This window comes from Lissotriton vulgaris, chromosome 9 (assembly GCF_964263255.1).
Source record: "Lissotriton vulgaris chromosome 9, aLisVul1.2, whole genome shotgun sequence".
NCBI classification, from domain to species: Eukaryota; Metazoa; Chordata; class Amphibia; order Caudata; family Salamandridae; genus Lissotriton; species Lissotriton vulgaris.
In genome coordinates, this window is record NC_141697.1 from 761,310,421 (window position 1) to 761,328,464 (window position 18,044).

An 18,044-nucleotide genomic window follows, 5' to 3' on the forward strand; every position below is an offset into this window, starting at 1 on the left:
TATGCCTCCCAATCATCCCCGCAATGCAGGTACCCGTGAAAAATGACTCAAGGGTGCCTGCCCTGGCACATGGCAGCCAATCGTGTGCCAGAGCAGGAGAAATCACATGCATGCATTGCATTGTTGTCAACACGATGCATCCATGTGCTTTGAAAACGATGCAGCTTTGCACATCAAAATGGCTTGCGGAGCAACGCTGCATCATTTTCTTGTAAATGAGGGTCATATTAACCACCCCCAAATTCATGCAGCAAATTAATTTTGCCTAACTGCTTGAAATAATCAACACAGAACTCACCACTCTTTGCAAATCTTATACCACTTAAAGGCACAAAATCACTAGTTTGAACTTAATAAATTAATATTATTTTTAGAAATAACTGTTTTAAAACATGCAGTTTTTGTTTATTTCGTTCTCTTCAAGAAGTAAAACGTTTACATACATTTGTTTGCTTATTATTTCCCTTCAAGTATGAAGAATTTCCTATACCTGTTTGAAAATAGTAAAATTATGTACACATTTATTTTCATTTTTTTGTGTTGAATGCGTGACTTGCATTTAATGGGGGAACAAAATGACATGGGTTTGTCGCTACTGGAGATGCTTCAAGAGAAGGTGCATGGAGTGCAATGTTTTGGGGAAAAATCGACTACGCTACAATAATCCCACTGTGTGAGAAATGTACAGATGTACTGGAACTTATGGGCACCTGATAAGTTACTCAATTGAATTTGCACTATTTGCATACACATGCACCTAGCAATTTCCTGCTTTGGTTCCAAGAATTACCTTCAGTATATCCAAGTAAGGTGCTAGCAAGGATTCTGAAAACCTCGTACTTTGCATACCATTCATAATATTAAAGACTTTTTAAAAAATTGTCAATAACTTTATAAACGAGAATGCTACATGGGCCCATTTAACCATGTGCCAAATGTATCTTTTAAAACTGATATCTCCATTATTGAAGATAAGAAATTGAAATGGCAAACTAGTCATTGTTGACTAGGACATGAAAACTACAATTAGATATTCAAAATCTGCCCTCTAGAATGAAAGTGTAACCAATTTTTGAACATGTACTGGTGCTTTTTTACATGGAAAACAGGCGCCAGAATTGACATACACTACGTAGCATGGCATCTGCATCACTTAGGATTTATAATGAGGAGCCTTCAAATCTGTTTATCCTTCCCCCGAGGTACCACAAGGTGAAATACATGGACAGACAGACCATGTGGAAACTTGATACATTTAAAGCAAAGGAGTACTTTGCTAGACTGGTGGCTGAGGTATTTATAATTCCTGGTGCACTGTGGTGTCTTTCTGCATATAAAAGCCCTAGATTCATTGTGTCAATCAAATTCTGTAGGAGCTCCCAGCCTGTTCGGTACTTAAACTAATGTTCCCAAGTCAGGCAATGAGCCAGGGACCAGGCACTTTACTTCCAGAAGCATCAGATGTGGGTAGGGACAAGGGTACTTTTTTCTCCTCCACATCACTCAAGACTTTGGTGTATAGGACGGCTGGAAAAGGTTTAATTTCTCAGGATTATTGGATGCCAGCTGTGAAAAATCACGGAGTATGTCTTGGTAGGTCTCGTCGCCTGGCTGTCCATATAGTCCTTCAGATTCCGGCATCTCCTCATTCATTCTTGCCCCTCGCAACAGTGTTACAATGTCAGTATTTGCAGCTTCAACTGCAATAGTCAAGGGGTCTTTTCCTTCTTCATCTATGGCGTGCTGATTTGCCCAACGCTTCAGAAATAAGCCGACTTGCCCAGTGTGCCCTAAAACAGTTGCATGATGCAGGGGTCCTCTACCACACAGATCCATGTGATTAACATTGGCGCCATTCTGCAGCAGGAACTCACAGGCGACCAAAGATCCCCCATGCACAGCCTGAATGAGTGGTATTGTGTTGTTTTCCTCTGCATTCACCCAGTTAACATCTGCGCCATGTGCTAATGCTTCTGCCATATCAGGAAGGCTTTCCTCATACGCAGCTCGATAAAGGTGCAGCCCTGGCAATACACTGAATCAGCTGTAATTCAATTTCACCTTCAAATAATTCCTCTTTCACCTCGCTGCCAGAGTCCAGACTTCCTGTGGAAGGTGAAGATGTCTTATCCAGCTTCTCCGTCTCATCACTCTTTTCACTATATGCTGTAGCAATACTTGCACCTTCAAATAAATCCTCTTTCACCTCGCTGCCTGAGTCCAGACTTCCTGTGGAAGGTGAAGATGTCTTATCCAGCCCCTCCGTCTCATCACTCTTTTCACTATATGCTGTAGCAATATTTGCACCTTCAAATAAATCCTCTTTCACCTCGCTGCCAAAGTCCTGACTTCCTGTGGAAGGTGAAGATGTCTTATCCAGCCCCTCCGTCTCATCACTCTTTTCACTATATGCTGTAGCAATACTTGCACCTTCAAATAATTCCTCTTTCACCTCGCTGCCAGAGTCCAGACTTCCTGTGGAAGGTGAAGATGTCTTATCCAGCTTCTCCGTCTTATCACTCTTTTCACTATATGCTGTAGCAATACTTGCACCTTCAAATAATTCCTCTTTCACCTCGCTGCCAGAGTCCAGACTTCCTGTGGAAGGTGAAGATGTCTTATCCAGCTTCTCCGTCTCATCACTCTTTTCACTATATGCTGTAGCAATACTTGCACCTTCAAATAATTCCTCTTTCACCTCGCTGCCAGAGTCCAGACTTCCTGTGGAAGGTGAAGATGTCTTATCCAGCTTCTCCGTCTCATCACTCTTTTCACTATATGCTGTAGCAATACTTGCACCTTCAAATAATTCCTCTTTCACCTCGCTGCCAGAGTTCAGACTTCCTGTGGAAGGTGAAGATGTCTTATCCAGCTTCTCCGTCTCATCACTCTTTTCACTATATGCTGTAGCAATACTTGCACCTTCAAATAATTCCTCTTTCACCTCGCTGCCAGAGTCCAGACTTCCTGTGGAAGGTGAAGATGTCTTATCCAGCTTCTCCGTCTCATCACTCTTTTCACTATATGCTGTAGCGTCGCCTGGCTGTCCATATAGTCCTTCAGATTCCCGCAACTCCTCATTCATTCTTGCCCCTCGCAACAGTGTTACAATGTCAATATTTGCAGTTTCAACTGCAATAGTCAAGGGGTCTTTTCCTTCTTCATCTATTGCGTGCTGATTTGCCCAACGCTTCAGAAATAAGCAGACTTGCCCAGTGTGCCCTAAAACAGTTGCATGATGCAGGGGTCCTCTGCCACATAGATCCATGTGATTAACATTGGCGCCATTCTGCAGCAGGAACTCACAGGCGACCAAAGATCCCCCATGCACAGCCTGAATGAGTGGTATTGTGTTGTTTTCCTCTGCATTCACCCAGTTAACATCTGCGCCATGTGCTAATGCTTCTGCCATATCAGGAAGGCTTTCCTCATACGCAGCTCGATAAAGGTGCAGCCCTGGATGAAACTTTTCCGAATCCTGAAATACTGAAGAATCTCGCTTCTCGACCTCTAGGACTGGTACATACAAACTGTTTGAGGAGACATTAGATGCAAGAAGTTCTCGCCTGCTATCTGAACAGAAGTTGATTCCACTGTTGTTGCTTTCCACTGAACTTCTGGAAGATGTTGAGAAGTGATCCTGTGATGCCAGGGACTTCTCAGAACTATTGGGGTCTTCGTTCTTGCACTCGGAATAAGGCCATTTCTGTCCACCAAGAGGGTGTGAAGCAACGCAGTCCTGATTCACAAACCTCTTTTCCACGTACTTTGCTCTGATATATTCCTACTTTTCCAGTCTTGGACTTTCCTTGTCTGGCTTCTTCACTCCAAGGGTTTTCAATTTAGCTTCATATATTTGATTAATAACTTGATTTCCCAGTTCAAGCATCAGCATTAGTAATTCAGGCTCCCATGTATCTAAAGTTAATGACCTTACTTTTGAAAAGTGCACACCAAGGCTCCCGTGAATCCCAGCACACTCAATGCACAGGATGATTCCAAGGTTGATGCTGGCCCATGGCGGATCCGCCAGACCACAATCGCAGCAGACAGAGTTTCCAGCAATACACTGAATCACCTGTAATTCAATTTCACCTTCAAATAATTCCTCTTTCACCTCGCTGCCAGAGTCCAGACTTCCTGTGGAAGGTGAAGATGTCACCTCGCTGCCAGAGTCCAGACTTTCTGTGGAAGGTGAAGATGTCTTATCCAGCTTCTCCGTCTCATCACTCTTTTCACTATATGCTGTAGCAATACTTGCACCTTCAAATAATTCCTCTTTCACCTCGCTGCCAGAGTCCAGACTTCCTGTGGAAGGTGAAGATGTCTTATCCAGCTTCTCCGTCTCATCACTCTTTTCACTACATGCTGTAGCAATACTTGCACCTTCAAATAATTCCTCTTTCACCTCGCTGCCAGAGTCCAGACTTCCTGTGGAAGGTGAAGATGTCTTATCCAGCTTCTTCGTCTCATCACTCTTTTCACTGTATGCTGTACCAATACTTGCACCTTCAAATAATTCCTCTTTCACCTCGCTGCCAGAGTCCAGAGTTCCTGTGGAAGGTGAAGATGTCTTATCCAGCTTCTCCATCTCATCACTCTTTTCACTATATGCTGTAGCAATACTTGCACCTTCAAAAAATTCCTCTTTCACCTCGCTGCCAGAGTCCAGACTTCCTGTGGAAGGTGAAGATGTCTTATCCAGACTCTCCGTCTCATTACTCTTTTCACTATATGCTGTAGCAATACTTGCACCTTCAAATAATTCCTCTTTCACCTCGCTGCCAGAGTCCAGACTTCGTGTGGAAGGTGAAGATGTCTTATCCAGCCCCTCCGTCTCATAACTCTTTTCACTATATGCTGTAGCAATACTTGCACCTTCAAATAATTCCTCTTTCACCTCGCTGCCAGAGTCCAGACTTCCTGTGGAAGGTGAAGATGTCTTATCCAGCTTCTCCGTCTCATCACTCTTTTCACTATATGCTGTAGCGTCGCCTGGCTGTCCATATAGTCCTTCAGATTCCCGCAACTCCTCATTCATTCTTGCCCCTCGCAACAGTGTTACAATGCCAGTATTTGCAGCTTCAACTGCAATAGTCAAGGGGTCTTTTCCTTCTTCATCTATGGCGTGCTGATTTGCCCAACGCTTCAGAAATAAGCAGACTTGCCCAGTGTGCCCTAAAACAGTTGCATGATGCAGGTGTCCTCTGCCACACAGATCCATGTGATTAACATTGGCGCCATTCTGCAGCAGGAAGTCACAGGCGACCAAAGATCCCCCATATACAGCCTGAATGAGTGGTGTTGCGTTGTTTTCCTCTGCATTCACCCAGTTAACATCTGCGCCATGTGCTAATGCTTCAGCCATATCAGGAAGGCTTTCCTCATACGCAGCTCGATAAAGGTGCAGCCCTGGATGAAACTTTTCCGAATCCTGAAATACTGAAGAATCTTGCTTCTCGACCTCTAGGACTGGTACATACAAACTGTTTGAGGAGACATTAGATGCAAGAAGTTCTCGCCTGCTATCTGAACTGAAGTTGTTTCCACTGTTGTTGCTTTCCACTGAACTTCTGGAAGATGTTGAGAAGTGATCCTGTGATGCCAGGGACTTCTCAGAACTATTGGGGTCTTCGTTCTTGCACTCGGAATAAGGCCATTTCTGTCCACCAAGAGCGTGTGAAGCAACGCAGTCCTGATTCACAAACCTCTTTTCCACGTACTTTGCTCTGATATATTCCTCCTTTTCCAGTCTTGGACTTTCCTTGTCTGGCTTCTTCACTCCAAGGGTTTTCAATTTAGCTTCATATATTTGATTAATAACTTGATTTCCCAGTTCAAGCATCAGCATTAGTAATTCAGGCTCCCATGTATCTAAAGTTAATGACCTTACTTTTGAAAAGTGCACACCAAGACTCCTGTGAATCCCAGCACACTCAATGCACAGGATGATTCCAAGGTTGATGCTGGCCCATGGCGGATCCGCCAGACCACAATCGCAGCAGACAGAGTTTCCAGCAATACACTGAATCAGCTGTAATTCAATTTCACCTTCAAATAATTCCTCTTTCACCTTGCTGCCAGAGTCCAGACTTCCTGTGGAAGGTGAAGATGTCTTATCCAGCTTCTCCGTCTCATCACTCTTTTCACTATATGCTGTACAATACTTGCACCTTCAAATAATTCCTCTTTCACCTTGCTGCCAGAGTCCAGACTTCCTGTAGAAGGTGAAGATGTCTTATCCAGCTTCTCCGTCTCATCATTCTTTTCAATATATGCTGTAGCAATACTTGCACCTTCAAATAATTCCTCTTTCACCTCGCTGCCAGAGTCCAGACTTCCTGTGGAAGGTGAAGATGTCTTATCCAGCTTCTCCGTCTCATCACTCTTTTCACTATATGCTGTAGCAATACTTGCACCTTCAAAGAATTCCTCTTTCACCTCGTTGCCAGAGTCCAGACTTCCTGTGGAAAGTGAAAATGTCTTATCCAGCTTCTCCATCTCATCACTCTTTTCACTATATGCTGTAGCAATACTTGCACCTTCAAATAATTCCTCTTTCACCTCGCTGCCAGAGTCCAGACTTCCTGTGGAAGCTGAAGATGTCTTATCCAGCTTCTCCGTCTCATCACTCTTTTCACTATATGCTGTAGCAATACTTGCACCTTCAAATAATTCCTCTTTCACCTCGCTGCCAGAGTCCAGACTTCCTGTGGAAGGTGAAGATGTCTTATACAGCTTCTCCGTCTCATCACTCTTTTCACTATATGCTGTAGTAATACTTGTACCTTCAAATAATTCCTCTTTCACCTCGCTGCCAGAGTCCAGACTTCCTGTGGAAGGTGAAGATGTCTTATCCAGCTTCTCCGTCTCATCACTCTTTTCACTATATGCTGTAGCGTTGTCTTGCTGTCCATATAGTCCTTCAGATTCCCGGAACTCCTCATTCATTCTTGCCCCTCGCAACAGTGTTACAATGTCAGTATTTGCTGCTTCAACTGCAATAGTCAAGGGGTCTTTTCCTTCTTTATCTATGGCGTGCTGATTTGCCCAACGCTTCAGAAATAAGCAGTCTTGCCCAGTGTGCCCTAAAACAGTTGCATGATGCAGGGGTCCTATGTCACACAGATCCATGTGATTAACATTGGCGCCATTCTGCAGCAGGAACTCACAGGCGACCAAAGATCCCCCATGCACAGCCTGAATGAGTGGTGTTGCGTTGTTTTCCTCTGCATTCACCCAGTTAACATCTGCGCCGTGTGCTAATGCTTCTGCCATATCAGGAAGGCTTTCCTCATACGCAGCTCGATAAAGGTGCAGCCCTGGATGAAACTTTTCCGAATCCTGAAATACTGAAGAATCTCGCTTCTCGACCTCTAGGACTGGTACATACAAACTGTTTGAGGAGACATTAGATGCAAGAAGTTCTCGCCTGCTATCTGAACTGAAGTTGATTCCACTGTTGTTGCTTTCCACTGAACTTCTGGAAGATGTTGAGAAGTGATCCTGTGATGCCAGGGACTTCTCAGAACTATTGGGGTCTTCGTTCTTGCACTCGGAATAAGGCCATTTCAGTCCACCAAGAGGGTGTGAAGCAACGCAGTCCTGATTCACAAACCTCTTTTCCACGTACTTTGCTCTGATATATTCCTCCTTTTCCAGTCTTGGACTTTCCTTGTCTGGCTTCTTCACTCCAAGGGTTTTCAATTTAGCTTCATATATTTGATTAATAACTTGATTTCCCAGTTCAAGCATCAGCATTAGTAATTCAGGCTCCCATGTATCTAAAGTTAATGACCTTACTTTTGAAAAGTGCACACCAAGACTCCTGTGAATCCAAGCACACTCAATGCACAGGAGGATTCCAAGGTTGATGCTGGCCCATGGCGGATCCGCCAGACCACAATCGCAGCAGACAGAGTTTCCAGCAATACACTGAATCAGCTGTAATTCAATTTCACCTTCAAATAATTCCTCTTTCACCTCACTGCCAGAGTCCAGACTTCCTGTGGAAGGTGAAGATGTCACCTCGCTGGAAGAGTCCAGACTTTCTGTGGAAGGTGAAGATGTCTTATCCAGCTTCTCCGTCTCATCACTCTTTTCACTATATGCTGTAGCAATACTTGCACCTTCAAATAATTCCTCTTTCACCTCGCTGCCAGAGTCCAGACTTCCTGTGGAAGGTGAAGATGTCTTATCCAGCTTCTCCGTCTCATCACTCTTTTCACTATATGCTGTAGCAATACTTGCATCTTCAAAGAATTCCTCTTTCACCTCGTTGCCAGAGTCCAGACTTCCTGTGGAAAGTGAAAATGTCTTATCCAGCTTCTCCATCTCATCACTCTTTTCACTATATGCTGTAGCAATACTTGCACCTTCAAATAATTCCTCTTTCACCTCGCTGCCAGAGTCCAGACTTCCTGTGGAAGGTGAAGATGTCTTATCCAGCTTCTCCGTCTCATCACTCTTTTCACTATATGCTGTAGCAATACTTGCACCTTCAAATAATTCCTCTTTCACCTCGCTGCCAGAGTCCAGACTTCCTGTGGAAGGTGAAGATGCCTTATCCAGCTTCTCCGTCTCATCACTCTTCTCACTATATGCTGCAGCAATACTTGCACCGTCAAATAATTCCTCTTTCACCTCGCTGCAAGAGTCCAGACTTCCTGTGGAAGGTGAAGATGTCTTATACAGCTTCTCCGTCTCATCACTCTTTTCACTATATGCTGTAGTAATACTTGTACCTTCAAATAATTCCTCTTTCACCTCGCTGCCAGAGTCCAGACTTCCTGTGGAAGGTGAAGATGTCTTATCCAGCTTCTCCGTCTCATCACTCTTTTCACTATATGCTGTAGCGTCGCCTTGCTGTCCATATAGTCCTTCAGATACCCGGAACTCCTCATTCATTCTTGCCCCTCGCAACAGTGTTACAATGTCAGTATTTGCTGCTTCAACTGCAATAGTCAAGGGGTCTTTTCCTTCTTCATCTATGGCGTGCTGATTTGCCCAACGCTTCAGAAATAAGCAGACTTGCCCAGTGTGCCCTAAAACAGTTGCATGATGCAGGGGTCCTATGTCACACAGATCCATGTGATTAACATTGGCGCCATTCTGCAGCAGGAACTCACAGGCGACCAAAGATCCCACATGCACAGCCTGAATGAGTGGTGTTGCGTTGTTTTCCTCTGCATTCACCCAGTTAACATCTGCGCCATGAGCTAATGCTTCTGCCATATCAGGAAGGCTTTCCTCATACGCAGCTCGATAAAGGTGCAGCCCTGGATGAAACTTTTCCGAATCCTGAAATACTGAAGAATCTCGCTTCTCGACCTCTAGGACTGGTACATACAAACTGTTTGAGGAGACATTAGATGCAAGAAGTTCTCGCCTGCTATCTGAACTGAAGTTGATTCCACTGTTGTTGCTTTCCACTGAACTTCTGGAAGATGTTGAGAAGTGATCCTGTGATGCCAGGGACTTCTCAGAACTATTGGGGTCTTCGTTCTTGCACTCGGAATAAGGCCATTTCTGTCCACCAAGAGTGTGTGAAGCAACGCAGTCCTGATTCACAAACCTCTTTTCCACGTACTTTGCTCTGATATATTCCTCCTTTTCCAGTCTTGGACTTTCCTTGTCTGGCTTCTTCACTCCAAGGGTTTTCAATTTAGCTTCATATATTTGATTAATAACTTGATTTCCCAGTTCAAGCATCAGCATTAGTAATTCAGGCTCCCATGTATCTAAAGTTAATGACCTTACTTTTGAAAAGTGCACACCAAGACTCCTGTGAATCCAAGCACACTCAATGCACAGGAGGATTCCAAGGTTGATGCTGGCCCATGGCGGATCCGCCAGACCACAATCGCAGCAGACAGAGTTTCCAGCAATACACTGAATCAGCTGTAATTCAATTTCACCTTCAAATAATTCCTCTTTCACCTCGCTGCCAGAGTCCAGACTTCCTGTGGAAGGTGAATATGTCACCTCGCTGCCAGAGTCCAGACTTTCTGTGGAAGGTGAAGATGTCTTATCCAGCTTCTCCGTCTCATCACTCTTTTCACTATATGCTGTAGCAATACTTGCACCTTCAAATAATTCCTCTTTCACCTCGCTGCCAGAGTCCAGACTTCCTGTGGAAGGTGAAGATGTCTTATCCAGCTTCTCCGTCTCATCACTCTTTTCACTATATGCTGTAGCAATACTTGCACCTTCAAATAATTCCTCTTTCACCTCGCTGCCAGAGTCCAGACTTCCTATGGAAGGTGAAGATGTCTTATCCAGCCCCTCCGTCTCATCACTCTTTTCACTATATGCTGTAGCAATACTTGCACCTTCGAATAATTCCTCTTTCACCTCGCTGCCAGAGTCCAGACTTCCTGTGAAAGGTGAAGATGTCTTATCCAGCTTCTCCGTCTCATCACTCTTTTCACTATATGCTGTAGCAATACTTGCACCTTCAAATAATTCCTCTTTCACCTCGCTGCCAGAGTCCAGACTTCCTGTGGAAGGTGAAGATGTCTTATCCAGCTTCTCCGTCTCATCACTCTTTTCACTATATGCTGTAGCAATACTTGCACCTTCAAATAATTCCTCTTTCACCTCGCTGCCAGAGTCCAGACTTTCTGTGGAAGGTGAAGATGTCTTATCCAGCTTCTCCGTCTCATCACTCTGTTCACTATATGCTGTAGCAATACTTGCACCTTCAAATATTTCCTCTTTCACCTCGCTGCCGGAGTCCAGACTTCCTGTGGAAGGTGAAGATGTCTTATCCAGCTTCTCCGTCTCATCACACTTTTCACTATATGCTGTAGCAATACTTGTTTGGACAGCTTTAACCCATGCCTGTTGCAGCTTTTCTGAGTCCGCCTGTAGCATACAGCTCTTTGTTGGTGAGACTACTTCAAAGCAGAAACGTCTTGCTATGTCTTCACGGTGTTTAACTGTGCAGAGCCGTAAATCTTCGACAACCACTGTGGGGCTATCCTTCATTTTTTTCTGATATGCCAGTTGGTTGTTTTGTATTGAGAACCAGCGCCTGTTCCAAGTGTTAAAGGTATTACTGGTCCTTTTAAAGAGATATCCTTCCATTACAATGCCATTAGCCTCATCAAGATAGTCTTCAAGTCTGAGATCATCGATGGTGAAATCCTTTTGCTGAATAGTGGAGTGCTTTTGTCCCATGTCCCTCTTCTCTTTTGCTGCATCCACAACAAGCCCATCCAACTGTGAACCAAGCTCTTTCATGACAGGTTCAAGTTCACTGAAGAGATCGAAGCCCAGGTGGAAGAAGCCTAGATGTGCGTACATGAAGGATAACATCGATTTTAAAATTTCAGACCTCTGCTTTGACTGAAGAGCATTGATTTGGAGGACGTTGTCCAAAGCTATATGCCGGAAGCGTTTTCATTTGCAATTAAGATGTTTGTTGCTTCCTCTACCTCGTGCAGTTTTGTTCTTTTAACTCTGGCATTTTTAACTAGTGCGTTTTCTTTTTTTTTACTGACCTTATCAAACTGCTTCTTTGCATCTTTGAATTTTCGAAGATCATCCTTAATAAATATCTGGAGCTGTATTTTGATGGATCTCTGAGCTTGGTCAAACAGGATTGTGTGATAATTGATCACTTCTTGGAGGCCATCTGAAAACTTCGTCAAGCTAGACTCTATCAGCACATCCTTGCTTAAATACTGTGCGAGGTACCGAATGCCATTCATAAATTGCTTGTTGGCAGCACAAAAGGCCTTGCCTGCATCAATCATGCCAACACATAACTGAACAAGCTTATCAAGTGTCACTTCCAGTTCCGTCACCTCACCGTCAACTTCCTTCAAAGCGGCTCTGAAACGGGGCGAGTCCTTCAAGCACTCCTGCTCGAGATCAATGGTCACCGTCATGCTGTTGCCTCGGCCCCTCCCGTCGTTCAAGGTGAGCAGGAATAAGGAGGGGGCTGAGCACAGCAGTTGAAGTCCGTCAAACTTTAGCCTGCCTCACCGCTGCCCAGCTCTCGGCGCTTCCTCCACTTCTGAACACTGTCCCTGCTGGCAGACACACCAGACACGCACATAGACACAGACAACAGACAACAATGCAAGAGTCCGAGCGTCATAGACACAAAATATAGAATCAGAATGTCGTCCTCAGCAGGGTTCCACCAATGTATTTACATTTTCAGCAACAAGGCAATTCATCATTGGAGGAAGTGGTCTTTAGTTATTTTTCTGTACTGTGGTATCTAGGTTACCTGTCTCCAGGTAACTGGATGCCACTAATTCTAGAATGTTATACTGCAAGTCAGTTGTATGCTAGCTGTGGACAAGTGTGGTCGTACCTGCCTGTTCCTTCAATAAATCCTGCTTCTACGCAACTACTGTGTTGGTCCTTACTACATGTACATAGGCAAACCTGTTTTTTTTTTATTGTCTGGTCACAAAGGTCGATTTTAAAGGAATGTTTCTGCAACCACAGAGACTCCTGCTTCCCAGAGTCTTTGTCAGTAAGGGAATCCTGTCTGCTAAACTAGTATATACTATTGACCGTGTTACAGATTTGTTTATTTTTTTAATTTTATTTATTGGATTTTCTCAAACAGTATGCAGTAAATTGTTACGTGTTACAGATTATTTAACACCTCAGAGATACCTTGGACTGTGGATTCTGTAAAACAAGATGTTTTTAATGTCCGAAAATCAATAGATCAATACATCTCTTGATTGACAGTTTTTACTTTAGGGACATATTTTTTTTCTTTCACACATGCTCCATCCGGGGGCCTTGGAAAGGGAATCCATTATTAGTAATTGAGGTCTGCAGTAAGAGGGATGCTTCCAAGGCCACGTTTCATACAGGAGGAACAGCAGTATAGACTTAAACATCACCAAAAAGACATCACGTTAAAGTCAAAGGAACACATAAGCACAAATCTTAATTTTATCTTCTTCCAAAGCCAATGAATTTGCAAAAATAAATGTTTTGCCATCCGTGTCTCTGAATCTAGCTGCATGGAGCTACACCTATTTGTCATACAACTGGTGTTACATGGTCAACAATTGAAACAACTAATTGAGTTCTTCATCTGAATACTTACTTCATTCAACATTATCAGTTCTTCAACTATCTGTGTTTTAAATTTCTCTCTTGAACTGGAAATTTAATCGAAAATAAGGTATATAATCAAATACGAATGAGCAACATTATTTTAAGGTGATGTTTTAGGGCCTGATTACGCTTTTGGCGGTGCCGCACCGAGTCCGCCCCGCCGCCACATTGCCAAACCCACTGTCAGGCCGCCTGTCAGATTACAAGTATTTCTCATGCCTAGCGGGCTTTTTTGGGAGGTTCCCATGGCGGTACCCTAAAAGTGGGCATTGCAATGGCAATGCCAGAAACAGTTTCTGTATGGCATGGACTGTAAAGTCCATGCCATTCAGAAACTGTGGTGCATGCATACAGGGGGCACATGTTGTGCCCACTACATGCACCCCAGGGAATAGAGGCACAAGAGGGCCCTGTAGGGCCCCCTCCCCTTTGTTTCCTCTCCGCCATAGTTTTCATGGAGGAGGAACTACAGTGAAAACTGGGGCAGAGATGAAACTCGTAATATGCTTGGTGGGACTGTCGCAGTCATACCAAGCATATTGTGGCTCCTGACCACTACAACACGACAAGGGAATGGTGGTTCCCTGGTGGCTGCGGCAGAGCAATGGAAGTCCGACCGGCCTAATTGTAGAAGGCCAATTGGAAGAACGCCACTGTCACCGCCCCCGACTCTGGGAGTCTGTGGACCACCAGACTCATAATAGAGCCCTTAGGGCCCGATTATGACTTTTGGCCCAGCACGAGTTGGCGATACTCCACCACCACACTTCCACTGCACAAGAGGCATGGTCGACCCGCACCCCAGATTAGGAGTTTTCTCTTCTGTGGAGGGCTGGTTTTTGGCATTCCCACAGTGGTGCCTCTAAAAATGGGCACCGCAATGGGAACGCCCAAAAACAATTCTTGCATGACATGGACTGTGCAGGAACTGTTGTGCATGCACACAAGGGGGCATATGTTGTGCCCCCTTGTGTACAGCCACATGGCATGACGCATGTTGCAGGAACCACCATGAAATCCGTAGCAGAGAGGAAATTCGTAATATGCTTCACGGGACCGCAGCAGTCCAGGCAAGCACATTTCAGCCTCAGGACTGCCACAACACCACTCGGGAATGTCGGTTCCCTGGCAGCATCAGCGGTCCCATGAAAGTACAACCACTTAAGTCATAATGAGGGGCTTGGATCGCCGGTGCAGCGGTGGGTGGACCACCACTGCCACTCCACTACGCCAGACCGCCAAACTTCGTAATTGGCCCCTTAGCTTTTTTCTCATTTAATTAACATAAAAGTGGTAAAATTAGCAAAATCTGTGACTTGATGGCTGCAATGTTTTGACAAAGTATTAACTGTTTGAAGGAATGTGCCGGAGCATGGTCAAGATGGCGGAGTGAGCGGACAGCGCTTACCAAAGCTCATCTGACAACCGGACCCCCACCGAAAGTGACGAATTCCTGTGGTGCTCCAGGCTGGGACATACCCGCTCACCAGCAGACAGATGAGCAGCCCCGGGTTGGTGGTGAGGAGCTGGGGCTGTCCTGAGGTCTGACTGCGCTGCAGTAGAGGCTGCCGGCCTGTGCCACCTGCACACACAGGTTCTGGGGGGCATTCCGCCACATTCCACACCTGCGGATCCCAGCAGATTTATCGTGGCTGCACCCTACGATCCCTGGCCCTTGCAGGTGCGCACAGCTGTCTCCAGGCCCGCTGTGAGGCCTACAGCAAAAAGTGACCCTAAAACATGCAGAATGCTCAGCACCCCACTGTTGGAGGGGCTCGACCGTCGCACTGCAGCGCCCGAAGTCACGTGGTGAGGAGCGTGTGCCCTTCCGCCACGTCTATTGCTGCATCAGGGCCCGTGGGGGCAACATCTCCTGGAAGCAACCCGCCCAGGGCCTGTGGTGTCCCGGGGTGCACCACTCGCATGTACACCCCAGAAGACATTACACTGCAACTTCCACTTATGAGTCACAGACAGTCTGCTGCGGCGGATCCTGGCCTCACCTGTCCCTGGGTCGGCGTACACACGAGACAGGCCTGGGTCTGAGGAGTGGCCCACAAAACAATACAAACCCACAGCAGTAGGCATACTCGGCTCCCCAGTGCCCAGAGGCTGGAATCAGCACATCGCATGACCCGAGGATGCCTGTGAGGGGCAATGCCCTCCAGTCCCCCTTCCTGCTGTATTGGTGTTTACAGGGCCTCCAGCAGCGTCCCATGTGAGGCCAGTGGTGCTTAAGAGGACCTTGGTGAAGGAGAATACAGGGGTGATTTGTGCGGGGCCCCCCTGCTGAGTGAGCACCACAGGGACTGGGAAGCTACTGCCCTCCTGCCTGTGGCCGGAAGGTGGAGACCTGAAGCGGAGAAATGGTGCGCCCTGTGGGTCGTTGGTGACGCTGGGATCTCTCATCCTCTGCTGGGTCCCCTCCGCACACCCCGCAGGCCTTTTGAGAGAGGTCCATTGGGCTGTACTGGACCCTGCTAGTGATTTGGGCCACTCCAGTGGACGGGGGTTCGGTAGTGTCTGTGGGCAATGGCGCAGCAGAGCCCGTGGAGCGCTGGTGCTTCACAGACCCCAATCTCAACCACGTTGGGAGATGGATGCCTCGAGAGCATTGCAGGGCCTACTGTTGACTACTGTCACATGCTGAGAGGGGGACAGGGACTCAGTCTTGTTGCAGCGGAATGCCAATACTCCCAGCGGAGCACCTGGGTGTGAACAGCACCTCTTCTGGGAGTTAGCGCACTTCATCTTTCACCTAACAGTCTCTTGGTGCACACATACCCACTCTTCTGGGCTAGCCCCGACCATTGGGAGGGCCAGCCTCAAGACCCCACAATGGCGGCAGCCGAAAGCAAGAAAGGTAGGTCCGTTCGAGACCTCCTCATGAAATCGGCAGGGGATGCCTTAGGATCTAACGCGACACAAGGTTGAGACAGCCCCGACGTTGCGGTCACAAGGAAGTTCCTAGAGGCGTTGATCGCTTCCCAGAGAGAGGACATCCTGGGCATTAAAACGGTCTTGCAGCAGAGCTGCAGGAGGTGCAAAGAGACGTCGATGCTGTGGGTGAGCGGGTGGCCTCTCTGGAGGACTAAGCAACTTCTAGGGATGAAGAGATCGCAGCACTCCAGCAAGAAATCCTGCGGATGCAAGACCAACACCTGAACCTCCAATTGCACTCCAAGGACCTGGAGAATAGGTCGAGGAGGAACAATATCTGTATCCGCACAGTCCCAACTGAGGCAGAAGGAGAAGACCTTGTGGGTTACGTCCAAGACCTCTTCTGAGCTGTTCCAAACGCACCAGCATACTCCTCCGTCAACATCGATCAATGTTACTGTGTTGGCCCACCGCGTCAACCGAACTGCCCTCCTGCAGACATTCTAGTGTGTGCGCACAACTTCACAGTGAAAGAGAGGATCCACAAAGCTGCCCGTTCGAGTCAACCTCTGCGCTTCTAGGACCACTCTACCCAACTATTTCAAGACCTGGCAGCCAGTACCCTTCAAAAGAGAAGAGACTTCCTCCCCATCACTAACCACCTGCGTTCGCAGAATTTATCATATGCCTTGGGCCACCCTTTGCACCTCATTTTCCATTTTGGCGGGAAGCTGCACCAAGTCTACTCCATGACCGAAGCATGTCAAGTGCTAAACCTGAACCTCGAAGACCTGCCTCCCTAACCGGATGCCCCGGAGTTGGGCACACAGCCCAACTCCGGGGCTCTCGGCGCTCTCGGCGCTTCCTCCACTTCTGAACACTGTCCCTGCTGGCAGACACACCAGACACGCACATAGACACAGACAACGGACAACAATGCAAGAGTCCGAGCGTCATAGACACAAAATATAGAATCAGAATGTCGTCCTCAGCAGGGTTCCACCAATGTATTTACATTTTCAGCAACAAGGCAATTCATCATTGGAGGAAGTGGTCTTTAGTTATTTTTCTGTACTGTGGTATCTAGGTTACCTGTCTCCAGGTAACTGGATGCCACTAATTCTAGAATGTTATACTGCAAGTCAGTTGTATGCTAGCTGTGGACAAGTGTGGTCGTACCTGCCTGTTCCTTCAATAAATCCTGCTTCTACTCAACTACTGTGTTGGTCCTTACTACATGTACATAGGCAAACCTGTTTTTTTTTTATTGTCTGGTCACAAAGGTCGATTTTAAAGGAATGTTTCTGCAACCACAGAGACTCCTGCTCCCCAGAGTCTTTGTCAGTAAGGGAATCCTGTCTGCTAAACTAGTATATACTATTGAACGTGTTACAGATTTGTTTATTTTTTTAATTTTATTTATTGGATTTTCTCAAACAGTATGCAGTAAATTGTTACGTGTTACAGATTATTTAACACCTCAGAGATACCTTGGACTGTGGATTCTGTAAAACAAGATGTTTTTAATGTCCGAAAATCAATAGATCAATACATCTCTTGATTGACAGTTTTTACTTTAGGGACATATTTTTTTTCTTTCACACATGCTCCATCCGGGGGCCTTGGAAAGGGAATCCATTATTAGTAATTGAGGTCTGCAGTAAGAGGGATGGGTCCAAGGCCACGTTTCATACAGGAGGAACAGCAGTATAGACTTAAACATCACCAAAAAGACATCACGTTAAAGTCAAAGGAACACATAAGCACAAATCTTAATTTTATCTTCTTCCAAAGCCAATGAATTTGCTCAAAAATAAATGTTTTGCCATCCGTGTCTCTGAATCTAGCTGCATGGAGCTACACCTATTTGTCATACAACTGGTGTTACATGGTCAACAATTGAAACAACTAATTGAGTTCTTCATCTGAATACTTACTTCATTCAACATTATCAGTTCTTCAACTATCTGTGTTTTAAATTTCTCTCTTGAACTGGAAATTTAATCGAAAATAAGGTATATAATCAAATACGAATGAGCAACATTATTTTAAGGTGATGTTTTAGGGCC

General features: G+C 45.8%; 1 protein-coding gene across 1 annotated transcript; it reads right to left on the reverse strand.

Annotated features, from left to right (window-relative positions):
- Window positions 1-1,503: 1,503 nt before the first annotated feature.
- On the reverse strand, window positions 1,504-11,894 carry LOC147692215 (arf-GAP with coiled-coil, ANK repeat and PH domain-containing protein 2-like). The gene is given in 5 exon segments (XM_086939510.1): window positions 1,504-2,024; window positions 3,013-3,706; window positions 5,066-6,149; window positions 10,793-11,405; window positions 11,408-11,894. Coding segments are annotated over 5 exon segments (3,399 nt in total).
- Between the last annotated feature and the right edge of the window lie 6,150 nt (window positions 11,895-18,044).